The 27,914-nt window shown below is 35.5% G+C and overlaps 2 protein-coding genes across 2 annotated transcripts in view; one reads left to right on the top strand and one right to left on the bottom strand.

The window, feature by feature from the left end:
• LOC138326397 (protein FAM135A-like) overlaps window positions 1–20,611 on the bottom strand; it is a 44,595-nt gene extending 23,984 nt beyond the window's left edge. The window contains exons 1-14 of the mRNA XM_069272508.1: window positions 20,422–20,611; window positions 17,754–17,834; window positions 15,618–15,697; window positions 14,986–15,125; window positions 13,747–13,817; window positions 13,350–13,526; window positions 12,242–12,329; window positions 11,451–11,598; window positions 10,891–10,940; window positions 9,839–9,994; window positions 7,450–7,523; window positions 6,933–7,107; window positions 1,154–2,739; window positions 39–98 (exon numbers count right to left, since the gene is read on the bottom strand). Coding sequence (XP_069128609.1) covers window positions 39–98; window positions 1,154–2,739; window positions 6,933–7,107; window positions 7,450–7,523; window positions 9,839–9,994; window positions 10,891–10,940; window positions 11,451–11,598; window positions 12,242–12,329; window positions 13,350–13,526; window positions 13,747–13,817; window positions 14,986–15,125; window positions 15,618–15,697; window positions 17,754–17,830 — 2,882 coding nt within the window. The 5' untranslated portion in view covers window positions 17,831–17,834; window positions 20,422–20,611. The remainder of the gene's footprint in view (window positions 1–38; window positions 99–1,153; window positions 2,740–6,932; window positions 7,108–7,449; window positions 7,524–9,838; window positions 9,995–10,890; window positions 10,941–11,450; window positions 11,599–12,241; window positions 12,330–13,349; window positions 13,527–13,746; window positions 13,818–14,985; window positions 15,126–15,617; window positions 15,698–17,753; window positions 17,835–20,421) is intronic.
• A 2,987-nt stretch (window positions 20,612–23,598) lies between these two features.
• Window positions 23,599–27,835, top strand: LOC138325340 (uncharacterized). The gene is made up of 2 exons (XM_069270931.1): window positions 23,599–23,950; window positions 24,403–27,835. The coding sequence occupies exons 1-2, from the start codon at window positions 23,668–23,670 to the stop codon at window positions 24,948–24,950; spliced, it is 831 nt and encodes a 276-aa protein (XP_069127032.1). The 5' UTR covers window positions 23,599–23,667; the 3' UTR covers window positions 24,951–27,835.
• Window positions 27,836–27,914: the final 79 nt, after the last annotated feature.

Genomic DNA, 27,914 nt, shown 5'->3' with positions numbered 1-27,914 from the left:
TAACTTTAATTTTATATTGTTTTGATGCAGTCACTTACCTGTACATCTCCCCTTCAAACTTCAACTGTTGTTTTAGAGATTCTCGTAAACTTATGAAGCTACAAAATAAAGCATGCAGGGTCAACTTTTAAAAAGTATTAGTTCTCATATTAATAGTATTAGCCAAGGAGGTCAGGTGTAATGTAAAAAGACATTAGTTTATAGAAACAAGAGGCCCAATGGGCTTTAACAGTCATTTTGACTATCAAAGTGCCAAGGCCACTCATAGATGCTGTGAATGCAGGACTCAAACAAAGGAAAAAGGAAATTGGTTCATCTTTTATATTGAATTTAGTATATATACTATTAGTGTGCAGTGTTGAATTTTAGATTTAAACAAAATGTATTTACCATATTTATTTTATGATATTTAAAGTTGATTCAAGAACAATTAGTTGAATAACTCATTTTCCTGAAATAACTGAAATAAACTTTTAATTTAGATTTTTTATGTCTGAAATAATGATTACAACACCAATAAATCCAATCAGAATATTCAATATTCATATATTAATTTCATAAATGTTTCTTCAAAGAAAAAAAATGAAAGAAAAAAATAAATTAATGTATTTATATCTTAACATCCATTTAGTTTAAAGATGCTCCACCCGTGACAAATGGTATTTTTTCACATTCAAAAACAGGAGCAGACGATTTAATATTTTCTTCAGTTATAGTTATAAAGGTTACTTACTTTACACGATTAAACATCAATTGCTGTTCAAATGATGAATATCATTTATGCTGTCGGCGGTGGAGCATCTTTAAGAATATTTTTGGAAAAAAATAACATTAGAAATAATAGATTCTTTGCTTTGCTGACTTTTTACTTGGCCAGATAAGTTTGCCAGATGAATGACAGACGAAGCATAAGACTATTATAGGTCATCCTGAACCTTCAGGTCAGCTAATAACAAAATGCATATTTTACATGCAAAATATGAAGCATTTTGTAAAAGAGTGATTATTATGTCCCTTTGAATCTAATGCACAAGATCAATAGAGTAATAATGCTTGAAAGGAGCGTGACATTCTGGGGAATAAAATGCTGATTGTCCCACTATTAGTGCAAGAAGGTCATACAAATATAAAGTTTTACAGTATACAGGCATACCTTAGAGTGGAAAATCCTACTTGTGTGACAAGTTTTGGGCGATCATTGTCAGCATACTTCGATAGCTCTGGAAAGGAGAATGATGACACTACTGGCCTAGACACAACTTCATTAGAAGGCTCTGGTGCCTCACACACAACCGTGTCCACTGAACCTGAGGATGACGTCGGAGTGCCGGCACTCTGGTGTATGTTTGTATCACTGGCTGCTCGTTGTTGATGTTGTGTAGTGGTAGATAGAGACATACGCTGACTAAGACGTATAGGAGCACCAGGTCCTATGCCCTTTGCTGCGAAAGCCCCCCCATACTCTGTCCTCAAAAACTCGATCACAGTCATCTTGTTCTCGCCTAGATCTGACTCCTCAGATTCCTGGGTGATGATACCACTGTCCTTAGACAGACTAGGAGTAGATCCCTCCTCCATACCCTCACAGTCACGTGCTCTTGCACCCAACTGTTGGGAGAGGTCAGGCTGGGGATTGCCTTCAGAAACTTTCCTTATACCTAATCTTGCACTATCAACAAAAGAGTCTTGTTCCTGAGGTATATTGGAAGAATTGTTTGCACTCTCTAAAGTACATGGATTTTCTAAGAATTTATCAAAACCATTAGCAACACATGTTTCATCATCGCTCTGATCATCATTGTCTGTTGCATTCGATGTCACATACCAACTTTCATTTTCATTTAAAGCTTTTGTGATATCATTAGCTAAACTTGTAAAGGCATTGCTATCTAGCATAGATTTAGTTTTGCGGCCATTTTTGGTTGCATTTGCTGTAGGTTCTTGGTGTCCAGTGATGGACATAGTGCTGGAGACGGCACTGGACAGTCCGCTATCACTGTCTCCAGCAGAAGGATGAGATTTATCTCCGGGGGGTGGGAGGGGTGGCTTATCACAGTTTTTAGGGGTGGGAAGGATTTTATCTCTATACTCTGGGGGAGGGAGGGGCATGTTTTCTGTCTGAGTTGGGTCAGGCTTCTGTGAGGAATCTAACTCTTCAGACCATGCCTGATGCTGAGGTGCAGTAGACAACATGGATCCCTGAACTTGCTCGTAATGTAATCTGTCTCGCATATCTGGATCAGAATGCACTACCCCTTTAGGAAACAGTTCAGACTTTATCTGTCTTCGTCTGCCATACGGCGTTTTCTCACGATCCATGTATTCTGGTAATGAGTTAATACTTGCCCGACTCCAACTCGACTTTGCCATCAGTGATGGCATTGACAGAGAGTTTGTAAGCAGCATATTTCCAGGTTCACCAGATGAGTCCATAGAAGAGTTGGGACTGAAAGTACCGATCACAGATTTAGGGTCATAACTGGACGAGGAGCTTGTCTCGTATTCAGGAACCTTCTTCCTGTAGCCAACAAGTTGGCAGTCCTTGCCAACTGCCGTTTTTCCTTTTGCCTCTGCCTCAGAACAAGAGTATGTGGATGGTCGGCGGAAAGCATCAGGTCGGATGTTCTTGATGAATTTCTTTTTGTGTTTGAACTTGAGCTGTGGAGATTCCTGACTATTACTTCTAGCTATAGATGGCTCTGTCTTTCTGTAGGATTGTCGTTCAATTTTTTCTCCTTTCTTAGAAGAGGCACTGTAAGGTCTATCACGGGCAATATCTGAAATAACAACCCATGCTTTAAGGATTTTGAACCTTTTATCGCAATTAAGTAAAATTAAAAAAATCATACTTATCATTACCAACGAAGTTCTGTGCATACCTTTAAAAACATCCTTTTTTTTAGAACAATAACAAAATTTTGCACAATCTGGTGTTGTCTACTGATTCCAATATACCCATAACCCTCCCCCCCCCACAAATAAAAAAAAAAATAAAAAATAAAAAACAAAAACAAAAAAAAAAAATAACAAAAACAACAAAACAATGATCATTGTAAAAGATTTGCGACAGAAGAATGCAACATTAAGTCACTGCAAAAAGAAGTCATTTTAAAGTTGACAAACATCATGTTCATGCACTTATTTCCTTAATCCAAATTAAATAGCATATTGACAGTGAATTATTTTTAATTTTCACCCTTTTAATTACATGTATAGTATTTAACAGTTTGTAATTGGCATGATAAACTTATAGACTGACTAGCACTCTACAGTATATTTGAGTGATGGAGGACTGGTATGTGCATATAGAATTAAGACCTTAACCGTCATCTGACTACCTTGTTAACATTTGTATAGGAAATCAATTAGATCTGGTGGCAATCTTCAATTTGTGATCAACCACACCTTATCAACATCATGCCCTGGGATAATGAAAATGTCTTAGACTTAGGGTTTCGCTTAGCTAATCAAAGTTGACTTTTTGTAACAACATCCATGATTGGTTAAGTCTAAACTTAAGACTTTTTTGACTTTAGATCGTTTCATGACCTTGGGGCCATGTCAGGATCATTTCAGGCAAGCTTCAGCCAAATCCTACTAGTTGAACTTCAGAAGAAGTTCAAAATATGTTTTCAAGATGGCAGTTGTGGTGACCATTTGGGATTTTGGATCAACCTGAAAAATAACAACACTATGTCTGGACCATGTCAGGATCGTTTCAGGCAAGTTTTAGCTAAATTGCACTGGTAGAACTGGAGAAAAAGTTCAAAATGTGAAAAGTTTATGCACGCCTCATGGCTGACAGTGTAGGACGACAGACGGAACATGATGACTACCATAGGTCGATCATCCTGACTCTTCGAGTCAGATGACCTAAAAACAAAAAGGTTTTATATCACCGAGACCATATTGTGTAGATGTACTATCAAAAGTAACCAAACTGTAAACTATTACTGGCAGTGATATTTTTACACTGAAAATATACACTAACAAGCAAACAAAATTTTCAGTTATTTTTCTGCAGATAGCATGGTATTCACATGCATGAATAAGTGCAGAAAATGGACAAATCTAAATATCATATTGTGATAGCAAATGTTACACAGATTAATTATATAATATACTTTTTTAAAGTTAAATGACTATATTTAGATTTCTTACGCATGTGCCTTGTTTTCATAATTTGTCCAAAATATACGGTTTTCTGCCATCTCTATATGCATCTGCAAATTGTTACAAAAATAAGGAGCCACTCTTCTCCAAATATATGTTCAGACAAAAGCATGACGATGGAATGTAGTCTGTGTTATTGAGTTTATCAGAGGTTTGTAAGGTCAAAGGTCAATGTACATGCAGGATCACACAGGTAAACAACACTCATTCACAAAACATAGTAAAATTACAAAAAAAAATCATACCAGCATTTAAAATAAAACGGATGCAACAATATACTACCAGAAATTGATTCAAATTTCAATGTTGAGATATATGTAAATGCTAAGTCCTTTTTAATGCCATAAACTTCAATGACATATATATACATATTATGAAATTTAAGTTTATATTCTGTCAAGTGATTGGTTTTTAGAAATTTGGTAATAATATTTTGACCATTTCACCTGTTACCTGATACCATAGTAAGCAAGAGGCCCTGAGGGTCTGTATCACTCACCTGGTTTGTTGTGCCAAGAAATATTCTTAATACAAGTTCTGTGTTTATTTCCTAAGAGCTTCTAAGTCTGCTTATATGAATGACCTTGACTGATTGTCAAGGTCAAATGTCATAGGGGTCAAATATGCTACAATCTTTAAATGTACAACTTATTCAGAAGTTCAGTTTTACTTTATAATGTATAACAGTCAGATGACCACTAAGGCTCATTGGGTCTCTTGTTAGAATTTGAGAAGAAAATTGTTGAAGTTTTACCCTATTTGACCCCTTTACGTCATGCCCCCAAGGTCAATGGGGTGCTGGGACCATATAATTTACAGTTTTGCTTGACCTTTGGCCATGGAAGGTTTCTGCAAAATTTCAATGAATTTGGTTCAGTGGTTTTGGAGAAAAAGTTACAATGCAAATTTTTTAATCGTTGTCCGATGCACAGCAGATGGCGGACAAAAGGCGATTAAAATCTAGGTCACATGAGACTTCATTTCATCTAGGTGAACAGAACATGTAATTCAATCCAAATAGAGATCAATTCACACATTGCTATAACAAACTAAACTGCATGTAAATAAAGTTTTTTTTTTTTTTTTTTAATTCCTTAACCAATGTGCCATTCATTAAAACATAATAAAAATTGAACAGCAACACTTGTTAGGTTGCTCCACATTAGGGAATGCAGAGAACAATATTTTAACAGTGTTTGTTACATATCGGGATATAAACAAGTAAATACAGTGTAAATATAAACTCAATATATATGTGTACAGCTCTATAAATAGCAGGTATAAACTATATACAATACTTGTGACTGCTAAGGAAGGAAATACAAACTGGTAACACAACATGCAGATGAGAATCCAGAACAGACAATCATGATGTTTAGTGTTTCTCCAATCTACTTACCACCTATCCTTTTAGCCTTAGGCCCTACCCCATTTACATCGGGGTTGATAGTTTGAAACAGTTCCATTAGAGCCTTCTTTTGGGTGCGCTCTGTTGGTTGGTGATCAAAATAGCATCAAACTATATAATGATTGTTTATTTGCAGTGTCATTTAAACTATTTCCTGCAATGTTTGATACTTTTTTCCAAAGTAACAAACCACACCAAAAGTGCCTTTCCAAACATTTTTGCACAATCAAGGATTACTTTTCAGTAATTTCTATGTTCAGCCAACCTTGTAGTTACAATAAAACATGATATTACAAACATACTTACAACAAAGTTTGGGATATAACATTGAACCTTTTAGTTCCAAAACTGTGTCTTTTCAATTTAAAGTGACTGACTTTAAGAATTAATTTTGCTAGTCACCTGATATTTGTTGTAACCATGTTTGACTGTATATAAAAATGAGTAATTAAGATACACATGCTGTTGGATGCTCTAGGGCAAAATTATCAATAAACAAGAAGCCATGCTAGCTATCAGACACCACCAGAGGGAACCAGCAAAAAAAAGGCTACTCCAAGCTTTCTGTGCAAATTCAAGGTTCTAATAGAGTACTTAAAGTCCCAATATCCTTATCTGTCTGATCTTTTTCATGATTTAGAAGCATTATGAAAAACAAATCCTGTTGTAAATCATGCAGAGACAGGGCTAAATCAAAGTCACAATGAGCGATAATGATTCGGAAAATTTTGTTAAGAAATGAAATAGATATTGAACATCGCTAAGTGGGTTCCATTTTTCAAGCAAGCCGAAGTAAGCCAACAATGTAACGTGGTTGCCGAGAACACCATGTGACTACCGTAACTATATAACGTCATTCTGAACTCTTCCGAGAACGGGTTATGAACTTTCTGACTTCCGTTTGGCAACAAATAAAGGCATGTTTACAAGTATCAACTTTCAACAACTGCTGTACCAAAATTATTGAAAAATCAGTATTACCTAATTTTAAGTACATCTACAACTACTACCAATATTGAGGTTAAACTGAAATTGACTTTGGGCTGCTAGTTACGTATAGTGTGACATTAAAATGGACAGAACATGATGACTATAGGTCATCCTGACCCCTTCGAATCAGATGACCTAAATTCAGCTAGAATATAATTACAATCATCTGTAGTCATCTTTATTATATTTATATATACTTTATATATTTTTTGTATATCATATTTTTCAACACTTTTTCCAGAAAATATTTTGATGGATGACTCTGCTACATATAGCACATCTGAATCACGACTTTTTTCATTCAAAATTTTGTTTAATTTTAGTTTTTTTACCAGCTGTTATAATCTGGAAGATACAGTACTGTATAGTACCTACCTAAAGTCATGGGTATGTGATCACAGTAGATATCTTCAAATATGAGTGGCACAGTGAGACTATCTCCATCCATCTCTGTACACTCTACACTTAGGGCGGGAATGCTGCGGAAATACTGCGACTCTCGTACCATGTTGGCTAACTCAGCATGGCCATGGTAGCTACATAAAAGAATATAGACAATCAACACAATTAATTATCAAACTCCTTCTCCAAAGTATTTAAATGAGTACATGTATATTATTCTGAAGGAAACAGACTGAAATACACAATCCAGATTTCAAACAAGTTTATCAATACAACATGAAAACTCAATGCTGATTTTTTGCAATGTTCCTTTGAGATTCAGTTAAATTATCTTTATTGCTTGAACTTCTTGCTTGGGTTCTAACAATTCCTTTGAAATTCAGTTAAATTATCTTTATTGCTTGAACTTCTTATTTTGGTTCATAATGGTTCCTTTGAAATTCATTTAATTTACATTTATTGCTTGAACTTCTTACCTTGGTTCATAACAGGAAAGGCATTCAGGTTTTGGATAATCATGTGTGAAAAAACCTTCAGCAAATCTTTTAACCTGCAAATAGAAATTCATATTATTGAACATCATACACCACGTCCATAAATATGATCATAATCGAAAGCGTATTTCTAGCATATTATATGCATTTAAAGTAATTGTGCCACAGTATATTTGCAGAGGTACTTTTTGAGACTGAAAATGCTATAATAAATCAGTATATTTTATGCATCAAACAATTTGGAAACAATTTATGCCTGAATGGCTCACCTGTAACCTGGTGATCATGGTGCATAAAAAGCCCAACATAGTCAAATTAAGATTTGTCCAGTTTTCACCAAAGTTATTTTAAATGAAGGTCAATTTTTTTTCATTTGAACAACCTTAAGCTTGGTAGCTATTATGGTAGGCCATCATCTCAGCAGCGTAAAGGCCCAATATGATTTCACTAAGCCTTGCTTGTGCAATTATTCCTGACAATGCACATGTGTAATATTTTTACCATAATAATAAGTATAGAGCCAAGGCCGTACGTCTCGTTGAGATTCTGTAGGTTCCGTAATCCAGGTTTGGATACCTAGGAGTCTGTGTACTATTTTGTATCTTTTTACTAGTTATATGATTTAACTACATCTGGCTGAGCAACCATCTTTATTAAGCAGTCACTTTTTGTGGACCAATTGGGTGGCCACTTACACAGATTTAACTGTATTCTTTACTTGTTTCACTTTTCAATTATTTTATTGTCAGTTTATCTGGAAATGTATGAACCACTACATAATTACTATATAGCTATATAAAGAATACATGGTTAGTTTCTTAGTCTTGGTGCAAGACTTAGGAAAGTCATATCGGCTTTCCATGTCGAGCACCAAAATAAACCTTGTATTGTAAGATACTAACCGTGTATTCTGGTCCTCCTGCAACCATTGGCTTATAAACGACATTCAAAATTAATGCAAATTGCCGGTTATTAACTTGATTTTGTTGAAGCGAGATATTGTACAGGAAAACAAAGGAAGTAAAATATGTAAAGAAATTTCAAAATTCTGTCAAGTGTGTTTCTGACAGGGGGAGGTAATCAATATGGGAATTTCATGAATGTTTTGGTCAATTTTTGGTGCGGAATCGCACCCCCACATAAAAGTTTAGCAAGATGGTAGATCTTAATTTCTTTTTATTCACAGGTATGCGAGATGCCATTCTTCAAAATTAGTGACAGGTGTCCAGACTCGAAAACTCCATTTAACCTGGACAGTGACAAACATTAACATATCGTATATAGGGAAATCATTTGGTTCTGCCGTCTCAGTAACCCTGTTATTAAAATTATGAGTATAATCAGGGGTGTAAAAATTTATTTCAAAGCACTAGCCCTGGCTAGTAAACACCAAAATTTCACTAACCCGGCCTAAATATCCACTAGTTCAGCAAAAAGAAAGAAGAAAAATGTATAGATCTAATACCGGTATAATTATAAATTCAAATATTTTTTATTGAGTGAGGTTTTTTTTATCCTTTGCATCTATTTGTTTTATTTAAATTCAAATAAACATAAAGAAAATCTTAAATCTGTGATATTTCTAAAACACAATTTTTAGATTTTTTTTTTTAATCCTGAATCTGGATTCCGGATTCCCGACCTTTGACCCGAATATTAAGAATAACCGTAACAAAAATGGCTACCTGCTGCAGGCATGGCTTTCCTGTCGACTTTTTGAGGAATGGATTCCAGTTCTTTAACATTGTTTTTGTAACTATTAAATTTTACTGATCTGATAGCTGAGATGACTTATTCAATGGTTTGTATATTGTTTTTCTAGAACTTGTGTTGCAAATTATACAACTTTCACATGAAATGCTATGCATCACTGTGATGATCGGGATGTCAACTGTACCTGTCTACAGTCATTAGACAACATGACTCAAGATTAAGATTTAAATTAGATACGAATATTACATAGAATTGCAATGTTTTGAAGTGTTATTTTGACTAAATATTGATGTTTTTTGTTTTGAAATATCTTTAAAAAAAAGTCACTATCCTCGTGCTAGAATGGCTAAAATTTCCACTGGCCCAAGCTGAAAATTTGGTAGCCCCGGGCGTCGGCCTAGCGGATTTTTACATCCCTGAGTATAATGGCACCAATATTACTCTTTATTTCAAGGTTAAAGATCAGGGTCAATTTAGAAAAAGTTCCGTCTGATATGGAGCGAATACACCTGATTTGTATTGATGGATAAAGAAAAAGTTTATACAGCAGTAGTTATCTGTCACTATTTGCAGCAGTTGCAGGATATAAGGAAAACGCTTCAGTCCATAATACCATGGCAGGGATAAAAAAGAAGACCTAATCAATAATTTTCCCTACCCTGGCTGTATGGTGCTCCTTAGCAAGGTAATGCATCACTGACTGATCAAGGGAGACAATCTCCAGGAACTGTGTCCACAATATCACATTTTCAGCACATAGTTGTGTGATATCTGTGGTAGCTGTCTGTAGAAGGTCCTCTTCATTGTCAAAGTTCTGATTAACATAAATATTACAATGTAAAATCTTGAACACAATTGGGCCCAGTTTCATTAACATATCTTACCTTTAAAATTCCAATAGGAAAGCATTACAAAAGTTAAGGAAACCATCATAAGTAAAGGATTTTTCCTCAAAATCTGTAATGCTTTCCTATGGAGAATTTAAAATTAAAGAATTCCTTAAATTTAAGGAGTGTTCATAAAACTGCGCCTAGTTCCTATTACTTCATTGACCCACATATACATATGTAACTAGCCGTGTGTTCCATTTACAGGTTGGCAGTTGTACAGGTACAAATCTGCTGTATCTGTAATGGAACGCCCTGTGCCAGTCAATCGGTTCAAGTTTCTTAATATGGGGGTTTCGAGATCCCAAAACTATGTGAGTGAAGTACAATTTACCGTCGATTAGCCTCACTTTCTGGTGATCATGACATCATGAAACTCAAGTCAAATGATGACATCATAATCACCGGATGGTGGGACTAATCGACGGTAAATTGTACTTTACACCACTTGGATCTAAGAAGGCAGACTCAAGGTGTTCATATCCTTTCGTTATAAACAAAATGTAACAGATATGAATCCACAAAATGAATGCACAGTAAAAGAGTTAAAATGGTACATGTATAATCTTACTTTATCTAAATAAATTATTTTCAAGCTTAATCATCACTAGTTCCTGTTTTCAAATAAATCAATATCATAACATTATATTACGTTTCCTCAAATACTATCATATGATGCAAGTCTAGTTTTTAGTTTTTCAACTGTTAAGTTGTATAAACATTGTTTTGTTTTATTCAAATCATCAAGTATTAAGTTTGAAACTATACTCGTCTGGTATTGTTTTAAGTTACAATGTAGTATGTTCATTTAACACCGACATACCTGTAAGTTATTCACTAAGGTCTCCAGCCATACATGACAGTTCTTCTGTTCTGTAAAATTAACATTACATCATGAGAAAAGGCTTACCAGGAAAGTGCTCATTTTCGAAATGAGATAGTAGCAAACATGTAAGTGATAAGTTTTAACTCAAAGTAAGGGAGGATTTGTTGTACAAGTAAATTTGTTAGGTTTTAAATTACTAATTGTAACCTGTCAATGTCATTTGTAGACTCAATGTCTGGTGGTTACTTTACTGGTCAATATAAAGAAGACCTGTTGTATGCAATCTTATGATATTCACCTAGGATCACGACAGACGTTTCACAAAGAGGGTGTTACTTACATGTGGGTGTATTTATCTATGTGTATGTATGTATAAGTCCACGTTATGTATGGGCCATTTCACAAAACGAGTGTAAATATCTTTGTAAGTTACGTGTAAGTAAGTACACGTATACCAGTGGCCGTAAGTTGAAATATCAAAGCAAAATTGATGAGAATACTTGTATTTCTACTTGATATACAAGTTTGCATATATGATATATATACGAGATACCAACCGAGTCTGAACTGTGATCCTGAGATTTTGGAGAGGTAAAGCTGAAATGTTGACTGTAGAGATTCAAATGTAGACAGCAGAATGGTACAGAGCTTTTTGTGTACATTATAGGCATTGTGCATCTTGATGGTATCACTGAATACAGGCTCCTGATACATACAACAGAGAATAGCATAGATATCATTAATAACACTCATTACAATCAACACAGGGTATTAATCTATACATTGTGCAGTTGTGGGACGGTGAGTGGTGTGTGCACCATGTGAGCGGTATGTATTGCCTGTGCAGAATGTGCGATACAATTAAATGGTTTCTGGGTGATAACGATCATGGCTGACGTATAATTAAGAAATCCATGCATTATCGATTAATATAAAACATACAGATGGATTTTAATGTTTTTCAAAGATTGCTCACAATCTCTTTATGGTAATCACAATTTTTTTTCTAAGACTAAATGCATTAATCATAAGAATGAAAATTGATTCCAACATATATTTAAAACTAAATTAAAACTGATTTTCAGTGTATAAAACTTTATGGCTTGCTCAGACGACTTAGAAGACACCGAAATATGGATTTCTGTTAATCTTGATCTTGATTCATTGAAGAAGTACTAGCCTATATATATATATTATTTTTTTCCCCCCATTTTTGGCATATAACATATTTACAAATATGATCATGATCACTTCAACAACCAGCCCCTTCTCAAAATATCAATATTCTCAATAAATCTAATAAAATTTAACAATCAAAATAATAAGGTGATGAGTCCATTAAACATACCCCTGAGATTGTTTTACTTCCAAAGTATACCATCTCCAATGTTGCCGGCTCTGGTGCAGGTTTGTTGGATTTTTGAGGCCTTGGAACGCTGTGATAAAGTCCACAATACGTAAATGTTGTCTCAATTACAGTTCTTACAGTGAACTAAAAGGTTTTATGGTCAAATTACATTATATTTCATCTTTATCTTTTCATCTTTGTATCATGTAGTATTTTTCATCTAAGTGAATATCAGTTCTGTTATTTTTACTCAATACTGACCTATCAAAACACAGCATTTACTGTGAAAATATCATTTTGGCAGGAATACCTTTTATATAAATATCAACCAATATATATTTTATATATGTACATGCATCTTTCAAATTTATTTTCCATTTTTACTTGTTGAAGCATAAGTGTTGCATTTGATTATTTTATGTTAATTTTCTTCCAAATTACCCCATGTGAGGAAATAATTGAAGAGAGAATAAATGGGTATAAGCTAGCAGTAGATTGAAATACATGTACTAGTATAGGTACCAGTAGCTAATCTATACCTAGGTCAAAGACATAAAAATCAAATAAATAAAATGTTCCTTGTTTCTTGATGAATATATCATCTCATGAGATGATAACTTTTATATTTTTCACCCCATTAGACGAAATATAACTGGATTCATTATTCAGCAAGAAACAATGAATATCCTCGATTATTTAGCCGATTGTTAGACTCCCCCTGCGGAATGATCATCAGAATTGTGCGTCCCTTTGACCATGATTTCTTCCGGAAATGAACTCCCTTAATTAGTTGTAAGCAAATGGCAGCCATTCCAGAAGAAATCAAGTTCAAAGTCTGTCATGATCTGTCACTCTAAAAAATAGAGGAGATTCATCCACAACAATAATGTGACAGATATGGAGATAGAAACGATAAAAACGTCACAACTACCCATAGTGGCCAAGAAACACTATAACAATCGCAAGAAGAAATTGAAGAACAGTTTACCTTTGTTTTTGTTTTTTTCTTTTGCTGAGGTTAAGTGGACAACATCCATAACTGCTGTATAAGCTCCCATATTAAATTCAAACTACCAATTTTGTGTTAGATAAAAAGAGAGTAGCTTACCTAATGTAGGGCTGGTGTATTGCAATGAGGGTTCCATGGACAGTGGTTTCCAGGGCACAAAGATGGAAATAATCAAACAGTACAGGGATATGGTGATGTAAGCCCTTGGTGGGGCTGAAGTGGAGCTGTAGAGAACGCTGGGACACACACTCCATCTTCTCGTGGAGACCCTGTGGCCTGCAACATCAGCAATATCAAATGAAGAGACTAAGGTACGATTTAACTGGAGTTATCATTCCTTCTTAACAAAATGTTAAGAAAACAATTTTTAGAATCACGACCAATGATCTATGTTAATGTGATTTCTTTTTTTCTTTTTCAAATGTTATACATGTACATGAGGTTTCCTGACAATTTTTGTATGTTTTCTTCTGAAACGTTCATGAGAATTACTTACCCACTCTCTTCCTCTGAAAACCATAATTCTAATTCCACCTGTAGTTCAAGCTTCTCTAGACTTTCCTCTATCTGAAAAATGATATTTCAAAAACCCAGTCATACAATTAAACTTATGTTAATATATCCTGAAAAATTATTTTCACATATGTTTTCTGGTTATTTTTTACATTTATTCCAATCTACTGCATATATGCATCAAATGTTTGTTTCTTTCTATGCAACTTTAGTACCATAACATTGAAGAGTTCCACTATCCGGACATGAATATTAATACATGGTCTATAAATAGCCCTAGAGTGTCCTGTTATTACTCAAACCAATATATGAAACATATATGAAAGTAAAGGTAATTGAATGTGAATCATAAAAAGTGCTGTACATGTACATTTCCCCATAATTGCTAATCCTTGTCAAAATTAGAAAAATAGTACTTCGTCAATTATTAAGCAAATTGCTGCTTTAAACCCGTTTCAAAAACATTTCAATCACAGTACACACATTATGAAAAGTTTTTATGATACATTTCTATAGTAATAAAGTATGATGATCTAATACATAGATTTTTTTGCAGCAGAAAATATGATAAAGAGGTGCTCTGGGAATATTAACTGACTAAGTGTTAATGTAGTTGCCCGCAACAGTTACATTACCATGTCAAGACATGAATACATTAGAAAATGTCCTAATTGGAGTTCTTAGATATCCACCAATGGTATTCATTTGTGAAAACAGGCAGAATTGTCAGCGAGATCATAGAATACTGCATTTGTCTAGTTGCATAGCAACTTATGTTAATTTAAACTTTAAAAGCAACATTAACTGAAAAGCAAAATTAATTAATTATATATGTCATGGTAGCCATCCTTGATTTGGGATCAACCTGAAATGTCACATTACTTTGTCGAGACCATGTCAATATCATTTCAGGCAAGTTTCGGCCAAATTGCAACAGTAGAACTTGAGAAGAAGATAAAAATTTGTTTTCAATATGGTTGCCATCTTGGATTTTGGATCAACTCGAAAAACAACACTTTGTTGGGGGGGGACCAAATCAGGATCATTTCAGCAAAATCGCACTGGCAGTACTTGAGAAGAAGTTCAAAATCTTATACTAAACATGTTGGACTCCTTAATGTATCAAGGCATTATATGTGTTCATACAGCATCAGAGCCATATTGCCGGTAATATACTAGAGACTTTTGTGCCAGTTAGAATGAAGTGTAAAATATTACTTACCTTGGAACTGTCAACAAGTGTGTGGAGCCTATACAGAACCAGGTCATTGATTGGTACATCTTCATTGCGATAAAGGATTTGGAAAGTCTTACTGTATGCTGTTCCATTCACAACACAGGCTGGTAGGACCAGCACATCTTCTGCAAGTGGAGAAAATATCACTTGGAAAGAGAATATATATCAGATGACCTCACAAGATAATCCAGAGGGCCTGTGTCGTTCATCTCTTTTGTCATATGCCAAGTAATGTTCTGAATACAGGATCACTGTTTCTTTTCAGAAAGATTTAAAAAAAATTACCTTCAGAAAGATTTAAAAAAAATTACCTTCAATTTCCCTATTGAACCACACTCTTTCTGCTCATGGGGGTCAGAGTCAAGGATTATACAGGCTCTGTTCCCCTTTCCCTGACCAAATTCTGGCCAAATATTGATGTAATCCATGTAGAACTCTGTGTCTAGTGATTTAAAGTATTTACCTCTATTTCCCCTATTGGATCCTGCCACTACTGCCCCTGGAAGGTCATGATCAGGACCAAATTTTTACCAACTCTGTTATTGTTGTTCTAGTCATACTTTAGACAGGTTATTGTTAAATTGTGTCTACTGGAACAATGTGAGTAGGTATGTTACCTGATGCTTTGGCTAAAGTTACTTCTATTTTAGCTGGAGTTTTTGGACTCGTCTTCAAACTGGTTCTGATGTTGTAATACCTGAAGAAAACAAACAAATAATTCAAGAATAAATGATATGCATATAGTACTTAATAGAATCGTTACGGAACTAGAAGTGTCTGTAATACATAAATGTCCCCATCTAAACAAGAGTTCCCAGAGGGATCTTGGTGCCTACAAATGAATGAGATCTACATCTGACAATAGAAAGATCGATGTTTTTCTCTGCTTTACAAACTTTAGAAACATTTGAAAGGAGAAAGACCCCATCAGTATATCTACCAGTAACAATTATCAAATCCAAACAAATCAAAGATGGCGGCCTGTCGACCATTTTGTTCACTGATCAGTCACAAAATGCAAAATGCACAACTAGAGTCCTAGGGGAACCAGTATATGAAATTTGAGAAGGACCTCACAATTTTCTTCAGTGCTGCCTGAAAAGTAGCAGTAACGAACTTCAACTATCAAAAGCCAAAATGACGGCCTGTCAGCCATCTTGTTACCCATTGGTCCCAAAATGCAAAATGCACCACTAGGGCCGTAGAGGAATCTACACATGAAATTTGACAATGATCCCTTCAGTATTTTCTGAGAAATAGCAGTAACAAACTTTAACAATTAGAATACAAGATGGCTGCTGGCAGCCATCTTGTTGACCGATCAGCCCCAAAATACAATATGCACAACTAGGGCCCTAGGGAAACCTACATATAAAATTTGAGAATGATCCCTTTAGTCAGGGGTTTCATTATCTTTCAGGAGAGGCGGTACAATTGCAATTTCAGGGGTACTTTTCTATACAATCTGTATGCTATCTAATGTAATTTAGCCCAAATCAGGTGGTACCACAGCAAGGTTTAACCAGCAAAAAGTACCGGGTACATGTACTGCCTGATAATGAAACCCCTGCTTTAGTGCTTTCTAAGAAATAGCAATAACAAGAATACGGACGCCGGATGGAAGGATGGATGGAAGGATGTACCACGGACAAAAGCCGATTTGAATAGCCCACTATCTGATGATGGTGGGCTAAAAATCTTTGAATTAGTTTAAGAAATTTAAACATTTTTTAGTTTATTTAAGTCACATATTTATCAACACTATCCCATTAAACAAATGTTTTTCTTGTATTGAAATATATGGTATTTTTAGGGTTGTCGCACATCATTTCCCGGATTTTTTTCACAATTTAATTATTTTCATGTTAAAATAGAGATAATAAGCAATAGGAAAGAAAATGACTTCTGAAAATTGTTCCATTTACTATTCAGCACCTTAATTTTTGTTCAAGACATTTATTCTTCGTTTAGATTGTCAGTTGAAAATTCTGTGTCACATACATTGTAGTTTAAAAGTGTTCCATTTTAGGTAGCATTCCAATTTGGGTAGCGTCAAGTTATGTACATGCATATACCCACAGTGGGGAATCACGTGGTCTGTAGTTGGTGTGTTACACGAATCAAAATGGCGGCCGCCAGCAGTTTTGCCACAAAAGGAGGTAAGTCACTGAAAATACCAAAGTTTTGAATCGAAGCGATTTTGCTCGTAGAAGAATTGGTATTATACACAAACATACACTTTTCGTACGTTTTCTGTGTTTAGACAGGCCCATTCGCTGTAAATGTGATATTGTCTAAATGTTATAGTCTACATTCAATAGCACATGTAACCTTTCTGGCAGAAAACATCATGTTCAGTGTTAATTCTTTGGTTTTACGAAAGGATGAGTAAACACAAACCATTTTGGACTGATTGAATTCACTCGACCAGATACATACATGTATTTCCGTCAGTTTGACTAATCTGACAAACATTGATAGTGTATGTTCAAGTATGTAGGATTAAATGATACCAGTTAGAAGAAAGATTAGTATAATTGATTAATACAAAGGGTATTTTCAGTGACTTACCTCCTTTTCTGGCAAAACTGCTGGCGGCCGCCATTTTGATTCGTGTAACAAACCAACTACAGACCACATGATTCCCCATCATGTATACCGCTTAATTGGAATATATATCAAATCATTTTTTAAAACCATAACTAATACCTATCAAGAAACAACACTGGTATGAAACATAGATCTGTACTTACCCTCTTTGAAACAGATCAACATTGTAGAATTTGTTGTACTCTACAGAGAACTCAAGAGTAGCCTGAAGTTCAGTCATGCCTCTGCAACACACAAAATAGCAATATAAAATACTGTACAACAATTTACAGATGCTATACCGCTGACGAATGGTATTTTTTCTGTATCAAAAACAGGAGTAAATAAGATGAATTTTTTTTTTCAGTTTTCAGTTACAAAAGTTACTTAATTAGTTAACACCTTTCCCATTGAAATTTTTGAGCTTCTTTATTATTTTTCTTTCATACAAAAATATTTTAATTAATTGAATCCCGAAAAAAATCCCAAGGCACATTGCCTTATATAATATATGGTACTGTTTATACTTGCACCAAAAGCAAAACAAATTATAAGTATTTTTGTTTAGGTTATGCACAAATTTACGCGATTAAGCGTCAGTTTTTGTTCAAATGATGAGTATCCGGAGGACCATCTTTAACTTGGCACAGCAAAATTTTAGCACTACGTACAGGAATAAATATTTTTCAATATGAATATACCAAATCTTGACTTTTATATTTTCATAATCTATTCAAGCAACAACACTCTACAGTACATTTATTATATTTTAAACCTGAAAGGCTGATAAACAAAATCAATAACAGCAACAAAAACATGACATATCTTGTCATCTAAAATAAAATGAAAATGCAACAACTATCAATTATCTCGATTTTACGTTTTAGCAAAAAATGTTCCCATACATAATTTTAAGTTTTTTTTGGCCGGCTTTTGTATGCGTGTGGCAATGGCACGCCAGCTTACAAACACTCAAGTGCATAGACTTCAGTCAGTAACAATTTCCGAGAAACATGAAAATGAAAGTAAGCAAAACTTTAAATGGAGAGATAAAAACAAAAAAAACATCACATGATGCATGGTAATAGCATTAAATACAAGTGCTGTATGTATTGTCGAAAAACCAGTATATCACATTCGTATTGCGACATTATATCTTTTTCCAATGTATTGCAATATACCTATATACCGGTAAACTACGACACCCCTAGTAGATATCATTTTTGTCCTGGAAAAACTATGAAATGTAATCGCCTGTCAAGACATTTATATTGTGCAGTCAACATTCACTTTCATTTGTCCGACAGCCAAATCTACTCATCATGGCATGCGGACGAGTTCATTTCCCCAGCCCTGATACCTTGAACGGTAACAGATAGTTGATCACTACATCAGTGGGCTGTCGTTACTGCCTCTCACGCTGGCGCTACAAAATTGATAACTTAATCCAGTGTGGGTAATATTATCTCTACAGCACCGGCATGTGGCACTGTTACATCTTTGTTTACCTCTCAACTACACAGTTTTTCAAAAATAAAACCAGAAGCGATTATGACTGGCTGCTGGTTTAGTAGGTTTACTCAACCAAATGTGTAATAGGCCACCATTATAAGTGCATGATATACATGTAGTAGGGTATCCGAAATATTTCAATGTGAAAAGTTGTTTAATTTCATATATGGGATGTAACATGGGAGCAGTTGAGTATATAAGACCCCAATGGATAGCAATGTGTATGTTTTCCCGGCATAGGCCTAGCATGCATGATGCATTAGAAATATGCCACTGAAGTAACGTTGGCCAAATCTGTCCTACAATTTCGTGTTCTTAATACAAGGTAATGCTACTGACTATGTATAAGACAAAAACAAAAAAAACTGAAAAAAAAAATCTAAAAATGCAGGTCAAGGACGTATATGAGAAGGATAAGTCATACTGGGTTTTAGGGGAGTACAAGGCAGGAGCTTTTGTGTTTGTGCACTAACTGTGACGTTGGGCGACGACTGCTTTTCCTTTGATATCCGCCGGCGCAGCCTTTGATGTAGCTTGCGGGTGCGAGGGTTACTCTCTTACTTTCTGAAGCGGGCCGTCATTTCATTAGCTGTTGTATTTTATTAACGAAAATTATGATATATCCTCTAAATCTTTCGTCCTTAAAACAAGTTATAAACGTTGTGAAATTTAATAAACTTTACATTGGTGTTTCGTTTGACTCGATAAGACAACTATTTGTTGAGAAAAATGGTTTTTATTCACGGTTCACAGGCATCTCGCGTGGTGTTTAGTAATTTAAAGAGACAGTCACGAATCCTTCTCACTTATAAATCCTTGTGCAGGTTAAGTGGACTAATATCCCAAAATTGATATGAAATCTTGCAGCGGGTGAGAGAGAGCGCCAGCCCAAATGGTTTTTAGTCGCACGATTTGAGTGTCAATGTCATTGATACTGTCGTTGTGTACAATGCTGTTATCCAGATCGTTCCAGTCTGATACTGTGTAGTAACACAGTTCTTAAGAAGAAAGACCTTTTATAGGCCTATTGGTTTATTATATTTTATGTCACATCATACATGTAAGTATCTCATCACATACGTACATTTGGTCCATTGAAGGATTGGAATAATAGTTAATCAATAGCTTTGTGGGATTCGTATTTAACGAGCGTACACTGAACTTAGACTAAAGTACACTTCCGTAAACATATAAATTATAAGGGAAGTGTTTCAGCTGGTATTTTGCTGTCATGTTCCATCGAAGTGAATCACTGAACCTGAACGTGTTGACAAATGTATCTCTAGTTTTCTAATTGAATAAATATCGTTTAACACAAACCTTATGATTCTTTCGGTCTTATATCTCCTGATAAATCTTCACCATAGAGGCCAACTTCGGGTGTTAGTTTGGATAACCCGAGCGATCATGTCTAATGTAAACTGACTGACATGCCAGACAGATTTCCACTTCCTGTGATTTAGTGCATGCGTAACAGCAGTTCCGTCAACTTGACATTCTGGCGGGAAATTAAATGATTCGTTAAGGTACAGCAAGGACGTATATGAGAAGGATAAGTCACACGGGGTTTTGGGGGAGTACAAGGCAGGAGCTTTTGTGTTTGTGCACTGACCGTGACATTGGGCGACGACTGATTTTCCTTTGATATCCGCCGGCGCAGCCTTTGATGTAGCTTGTGGGTGCGATGGTTTCACGTCTTACTTTCTGAAGCGGGGCCGTCATTTCATGAGCTGTCAATCTTTTTTAACGAAAATTTAAGACATACCCTGTAAATATTCCGTCTTTAAAGCAGTAATATACGTCGGGAAATTTAATAAACTTTAGAGTGGTGTTTCTTTTGACTCGATAAGACAAGTATTTGTTGAGAAAAACGGTTTTTATTCCCGGTTCATAGGCGTCTCGCATGGTGTTTAGTAATGTAAAGAGACAGTCACGAATCCTTCTCACTTATAAATCCTTGGGTACAGTCATAGTACCGACTGCCGCTTGTATAATTAATTTAATCTAATTGAAAAATTATTAATTTGATATGTCAATATGATAGAACATATTATATGTTAAACAGATTATAGGTTGTGGATGGTAAAGTACATCTGAGGTCCAAAGCTAGGTTATTGCCCATGTACAATATATCGCTTGTTACATGTACAATGCTGTATATGATAATAGTTTCGTGTACTTAGATATGATGTATGGGGAGATCATTCCAAACCTTGATTTACGTGTATTATAAACTGTTTCAAGAGGAAAAAGTATTGACGTGATACATGTGCGAATCCAGAAACATTTGTTGCTAACGAATCAAATAATATTACGTCTACATTTTAAAATGTATCAAAAAGCATTGCATTGCATTAGATTTACACTGTAGTTACATGTAACATCACACAGAAGTCTAAAAAGTTTAGTGAAATTTAAATCAGAGAAAGTAAAGATGAAAAAACTTTTAAATAAAACGTGTACCAAGTTCACGACCTATCAATGGGACCCAATCAGTAGTCGTCAAGAAACAGTAGTCGTGTTTTAGGAAAAATCTCATGAAACACATTAGATATCTATTTTCACAATCGGAAATCTGGACGCACAGTACAGCGTTCAAGCGTCCGGATTAGACTCCTCCCTCAAATGTTGTAACATTCTGTTACGACAGCCAATAAAAACTCTGGAAAGTTGCCTCGATTGGTTAGACTCCTTGTGGTGTAGCGCAAACACTGTTGACTTCAAACGGATCTGTACCAAAGATTTGTTAGCATATGCATACACTTAGCGATAAAAAGGTTTCAAACATGTTTTTTTTTAATTCAATCCGTTCCCTGGAACATACACGGTTGTAGCTGTATATATATATGTAGCTGTATATATAAGGCCAAAAATATGTCTGTTTAGGGTTACATTGGGTCGGTCGGTAGGTAGGGATGTTTCTTTTTATTAAGAAAGAAGATATAAACAACTCAGTTTGAGTAAAACTAATGATAGGAGTATCCTTTAGGTACAGACAAAAATAGGGTCGGGGCTAAAAAAATTAGGGTCGGTTGCATAACCTAAACAGACAATTTGTTTTGCCTAATTTAGATGTTTCATTCGGAAGCAGACATCCCACCTTTAATTCTTTGTAGTATGAATTGTAATAGTGATGTTTAAAAGTATGCTAGTATGTAAATATGTAGATTTCTATTCAAAACTATGATAAGTTGTGCTAAAAACACTCCATTGTAGTTCAAGAAAACATAATTTGACGTTTGGAATCTACATGTATATAGTAACGACTCTCTGGCTCATGTGATTTCAAATAAAATAGTATTGTAAAGTTGAGATACTAAATACCAAATTCTACTCACTTTAACCTGTGACTATGATATGGCTATGTACATTTTGTATATTTTGTTCGTGACTATATACATGCATGTAATGCTGTTTTTATTTTACGATTTTGTATGCCAAATTGTGTTATTACTGCTTGAAATTGTTTTAATGTGTAACAGCTATAACGGGTTAACTCCGCCCTCAGTTGATTATCGCTGTTACTAAACTCCGCCCACAGTTTGACTGATGTTATTCCTGAGCCGATATTCACGTAATTTGTGGTTTGAACAATCCGAAAGGCAATTCCGGCATTTCACTGTGGAACCATCACGACTACTACTGAAGTTAGGGTTCAGTAATCTGTGTAATGTATCCTATATATGACATGTGCATACAGGCTGTCAACCTACATCAATATGTACAGTTGGTACCATATCGTATTCCCTACCGATTCCCTGTCGAAACCATTTACACTGGGTAATATGTTTATCAAACAGTATGTCTATATACATACATTGTATGTACATTTGCAATACCAAATGTTTCAAAAACAGTTGCATATAATTGAATAAGTTATTCACAAGAATCATTAAATTGTTTAGCCTATTTCACCCCTGCATATGACCTTGAATGAAGGTCAAGGTCATCCATTTGAATAAACATGGTAGGCATTCATCATGCTACAGGCCAAATATCAGTACCCTGGGCCTTTCGGCTATTGAGAAGAAATCGTTTGAATAAAAGTTTTCGCACGGCGGACGACGATGGAACATGACATATACACTGTATACATGTAGGTCATCCAGACCGTTCGGGCCACCCGGTCCCCTGACAGTTAACCATATTGATGAAATACAAAAAAAAATATTGGCATGGTATCAACTAACAGCACATTCATTCCGTTTCCACTTTCAATAGCACATTACGCAAGTGTGGAACCAACTTGAGAGGCATCGTATGCCTAGATACCAATAAAACGTCAAAATGGCGCCTATCTTGAACAGTACCGGTATTCATGCAGGGCAAATTTTGTTAGGTTGTGGCTAGTTCTTATAGAATTTTTCGTTTTTTTTAATGCTTCTCTTTTACAAATGACATTTTGTGAATGAATGGATAGATATACCGTTCATCGACTGTTTCCGGTGTCCGCGAAACTATCATATCGTCACAATATATATGACGTCATAATAGTAATTCTTTAATATAACTACAGAGCTACAGAATATAATTTTGATTGTTTTGCCAAAAAAAGAACTCCATCTGATGAAGAAAAAACAAGTACATGTTACGGATAAAGCAGACCTGAACGAATTGAAGATGTCTTCGTACCAAGGATCATTTACATCTAGGCGCCTGAAGAAAACTATGAAGGATAAGTGTTTGGTTATCGGAGAGACAACAATGTACTACGGGAACTTTGGATCTGTACAGGTTATGACACCGATTCCTGGTTCCCCTAACCTGGCGTTTGAGGCGGAGAATACCAGTGACCACCCACAAACTCCAAAGGCATTTCAAGAGCCAACAACCCAGATTGAACAAAAAGGTAATTTATTTTCATTGTCAGGGATTCAATACCAATGTCATGCACACACTTAACGGCTTGATCAGTAAATTTGTTTCTACTTTTTCGGTACTCCAGTCATCTATGTCATAATCCATATTGTTTATAGACGATACAATCCACAAGTCATGCGTTACAATAAGGTTCGATCGGACTTATTAATATTGTTAGAAGAGAAACCCACCCATATGAGATATGGACATAGAGGTATGTTACTTGCCTGCGTCCAAAAATATCTTATTAAATCTTATTAAAACCTTATTAAATCTTATTAAATCTTATTAAATATTCATTCCTTTTTGATATGTGACTGCACACGATGTAAATCAGTTCTTTTGTTTTCTGTGATGAAATTATAGTTTTATACGTGGATTGATGTTTTATGTCATTGATACTATTCTTGTTTATTTAACTATTCTTGTTTATTTAAACAGTTGTGTCTAAGAAAGGAAAGAAATTCCAGAAAAAGAAGTGCAAACCCATAAAAGAAAAGAGCATGTCAAAGTATGATTTGCCACCATTAAATGCCGTATCGACTGGTGTCTACTACAGCCGATGCCCAACATGGGATGCAACTGAAAGGGAGCCAAACCACTTCACATCTTCAAATGACAATGGTAAACATGTTCTCATGCATCCAGATACTGGTAAATGGATCCCACAACCAAGTTTTAAACCAAGTCATACAAAAACAACACCAAGGAACACCTTCACATCAGAGTCTTCAACCGTAAAATATGGATCCCTTAGCAAATTGATCGGATCAAAAAACAGGATACAGTCTTCATCTCCCCTGATAACCGACTCCTCGGACCGTGTATCTCTCCCTGCCGTCCCGGGAGCATCTAAACCTTTGGAATCGTCACATGTACTCCTGCCGACTTCCGGGTACATTTACAATGAAGACGTCCAGTTTCCTCCCTTGAAGACAAGCGCCTCGTCTGCTGTCAACAGGAGAGTACACGGGAGGCGTTACAAATAAAGTGTACTGACTGTGAAAGGACGATGAGACAAATGCAATAACATTTTGTGGAACTTACACACAGTAATAACTGTTTGGTTGATTTTTTGGACTCATAAAGATAAATGTACTTAATAATGTTAAAAGTTTGGACTGAGACAAATTCTTTACTAAGAATACACTGCATTTTGATCGTGGAGACGTAAGGTATTTACAAAGAATACATTTGATTGCTGATCATGCATTTGGAAGCGTAAGGTACAATGTACTAACCAAGAATACATCGGATTGTTGATCGTGGAGACGTAAGGTACAACGTAATTACCGAGAATACATTGGATTATTGATCGTGCAGGCGTAAGGTACAATGTACTTACCAAGAATACATTGGATTACTGATCGTGGAGGCAAAAGGTATTTACCAAGAATACATTTGATTGTTGGTCGTGGAAACGTAAGGTATTTACCAAGAATACATTTGATTGATGATCGTGGAGACGTACAATGTACTTACCAAGAATGCATTGGATTGTTGATCGTGGACACGTAAGGTATTTACCAAGAATACATTGGATTGTTGATCGTGCAGGCGTAAGGTACAATGTATTTACCAAGAATACATTTGACTGTTGATCGTGGAGACGTAAGGTACAATGTACTTACCAAGAATACATTGGATTACTGGTGATGGAGACGTACAATGTATTTACCAAGAATACATTGGATTACTGATCGTGGAGGCGAAAAGTATTTACCAAGAATACATTAGAATGCTTATCGTGGAGACGCAAGGTATTTACCTAGGATACATTGGATTGCTTATCGTGGAGGTGCAAGGTATTTACCAAGAATACATTAGAATGCTTATCGTAGAGGCGCAAGGTATTTACCAAGGATACATTAGAATGCTTATCGTGGAGGCGCAAGGTATTTACCAAGAACACTTGGATTGTTGATCGTGGAGACGTAAGGTACAGTGTACTTACAAAGAATATTATGTATTGTTAATCGTGGAGACGAAAGGTATTTACCAAAAATACATTGGATTGCTTATCGTTGAGGCGTAAGGTATTTACCAAGAATACATCGGATTGTTGATCGTGGAGACGCAAGGTATTTACCAAGGATACATTGGATTGCTGATCGTGGAGGTGCAAGGTATTTACCAAGGATACATTAGAATGCTTATCGTGGAGGCGCAAGGTATTTACCAAGAACACTTGGATTGTTGATCGTGGAGACGTAAGGTAAAGTGTACTTACAAAGAATATTATGTATTGTTAATCGTGGAGACGAAAGGTATTTACCAAAAATACATTGGATTGCTTATCGTTGAGGCGTAAGGTATTTACCAAGAATACATCGGATTGTTGATCGTGGAGACGCAAGGTATTTACCAAGGATACATTGGATTGCTGATCGATGAGGCGTAAGGTATTTACCAAGAATACATCGGATTGTTGATCGTGGAGACGCAAGGTATTTACCAAGAATACATCGGATTGTTGATCGTGGAGACGCAAGGTATTTACCAAGAATACATCGGATTGTTGATCGTGGAGACGCAAGGTATTTACCAAGGATACATCGGATTGTTGATCGTGGAGGCGTAAGGTATTTACCAAGAATACATTAGAATGCTTATCGTGGAGACGTCAGGTATTTACAAAGAATACATTAGAATGCTTATCATGGAGGCGCAAGGTATTTACCAAGAATACATTAGAATGCTTATCGTGGAGACGTCAGGTATTTACAAAGAATACATTAGAATGCTTATCATGGAGGCGCAAGGTATTTACCAAGAATACATTGGACTGTTGATCGTGGAGACATAAGGTACAGTGTACTGACCAAGAATGCATTGGATTGTTGATCGTGGAGACGCAAGGTATTTACCAAGAATACATCGGATTGTTGATCGTGGAGACGCAAGGTATTTACCAAGGATACATCGGATTGTTGATCGTGGGGACATCAAGGTATTTACCAAGAATACATCGGATTGTTGATCGTGGAGGCGTAAGGTATTTACCAAGAATACATCGGATTGTTGATCGTGGGGACATCAAGGTATTTACCAAGAATATATTGAATTCTGATCGTTGAGACGTAAGGTATTTACCAAGAATACATCGGATTGTTGATCGTGGAGACATAAGGTACAGTGTACTTACCAAGAATGCATTGGATTGTTGATCGTGGAGACGCAAGGTATTTACCAAGAATACATCGGATTGTTGATCGTGGGGACATCAAGGTATTTACCAAGAATATATTGAATTCTGATCGTTGAGACGTAAGGTATTTACCAAGAATACACTGGGTTGCTTATCGTGGAGGCGTAAGGTACAATGTACTTACTAAGAATACATTTGCTTGTGGATCGTGGAGACGAAGGTACAATGTACTTACTAAGAATATATTGGATTGCAGATCATGGAGGCGTAAGGTATTTACCAAAAATACATAAGATTGATGATCGTGCAGGCGTGAGGTATTTACCAAAAATACATAGGGTTGTTGATCGTGGAGGCGTAAGGTATAATGTACTTACCAATAATACATTTGATTGCTGATCATGGAAAAGAGTAAAATTTGTGCATGTAACAACTCTGAAGAATCGTGGTGGTAAAAAGAAGAGCACTATTGCACTCCCAATTTCGCCTTGTACAGAGATGGAGTCCATCCACAACTGAAATTATTTAAGTGTTGGACAGAATTTCTGTGATGTGATATTGCCAGAATCCCAGAATATCAATAGTCTCTTATTTATTACAAAATAAGTTCCAATACAAAAAGACTTTTTTTTCTCAAAAAGGCGCATGTACCTTGTGAGACTAGCATTTTGATATTATGACCATCAGATCAACCATACTTGTATAGTCCAGAACAGAAAAGGTTTAACCCCTAAATAAATTTTATTTAAGAATGTTTTCTTTGTTGGTGTTTTTTTCTTCTTAGAGATCTCACTTTGTTTTATAC

Source organism: Argopecten irradians, chromosome 6 (genome assembly GCF_041381155.1).
Source record: "Argopecten irradians isolate NY chromosome 6, Ai_NY, whole genome shotgun sequence".
Taxonomy (NCBI): Eukaryota; Metazoa; Mollusca; class Bivalvia; order Pectinida; family Pectinidae; genus Argopecten; species Argopecten irradians.
This window is presented reverse-complemented; position numbering and strand designations above follow the sequence as displayed.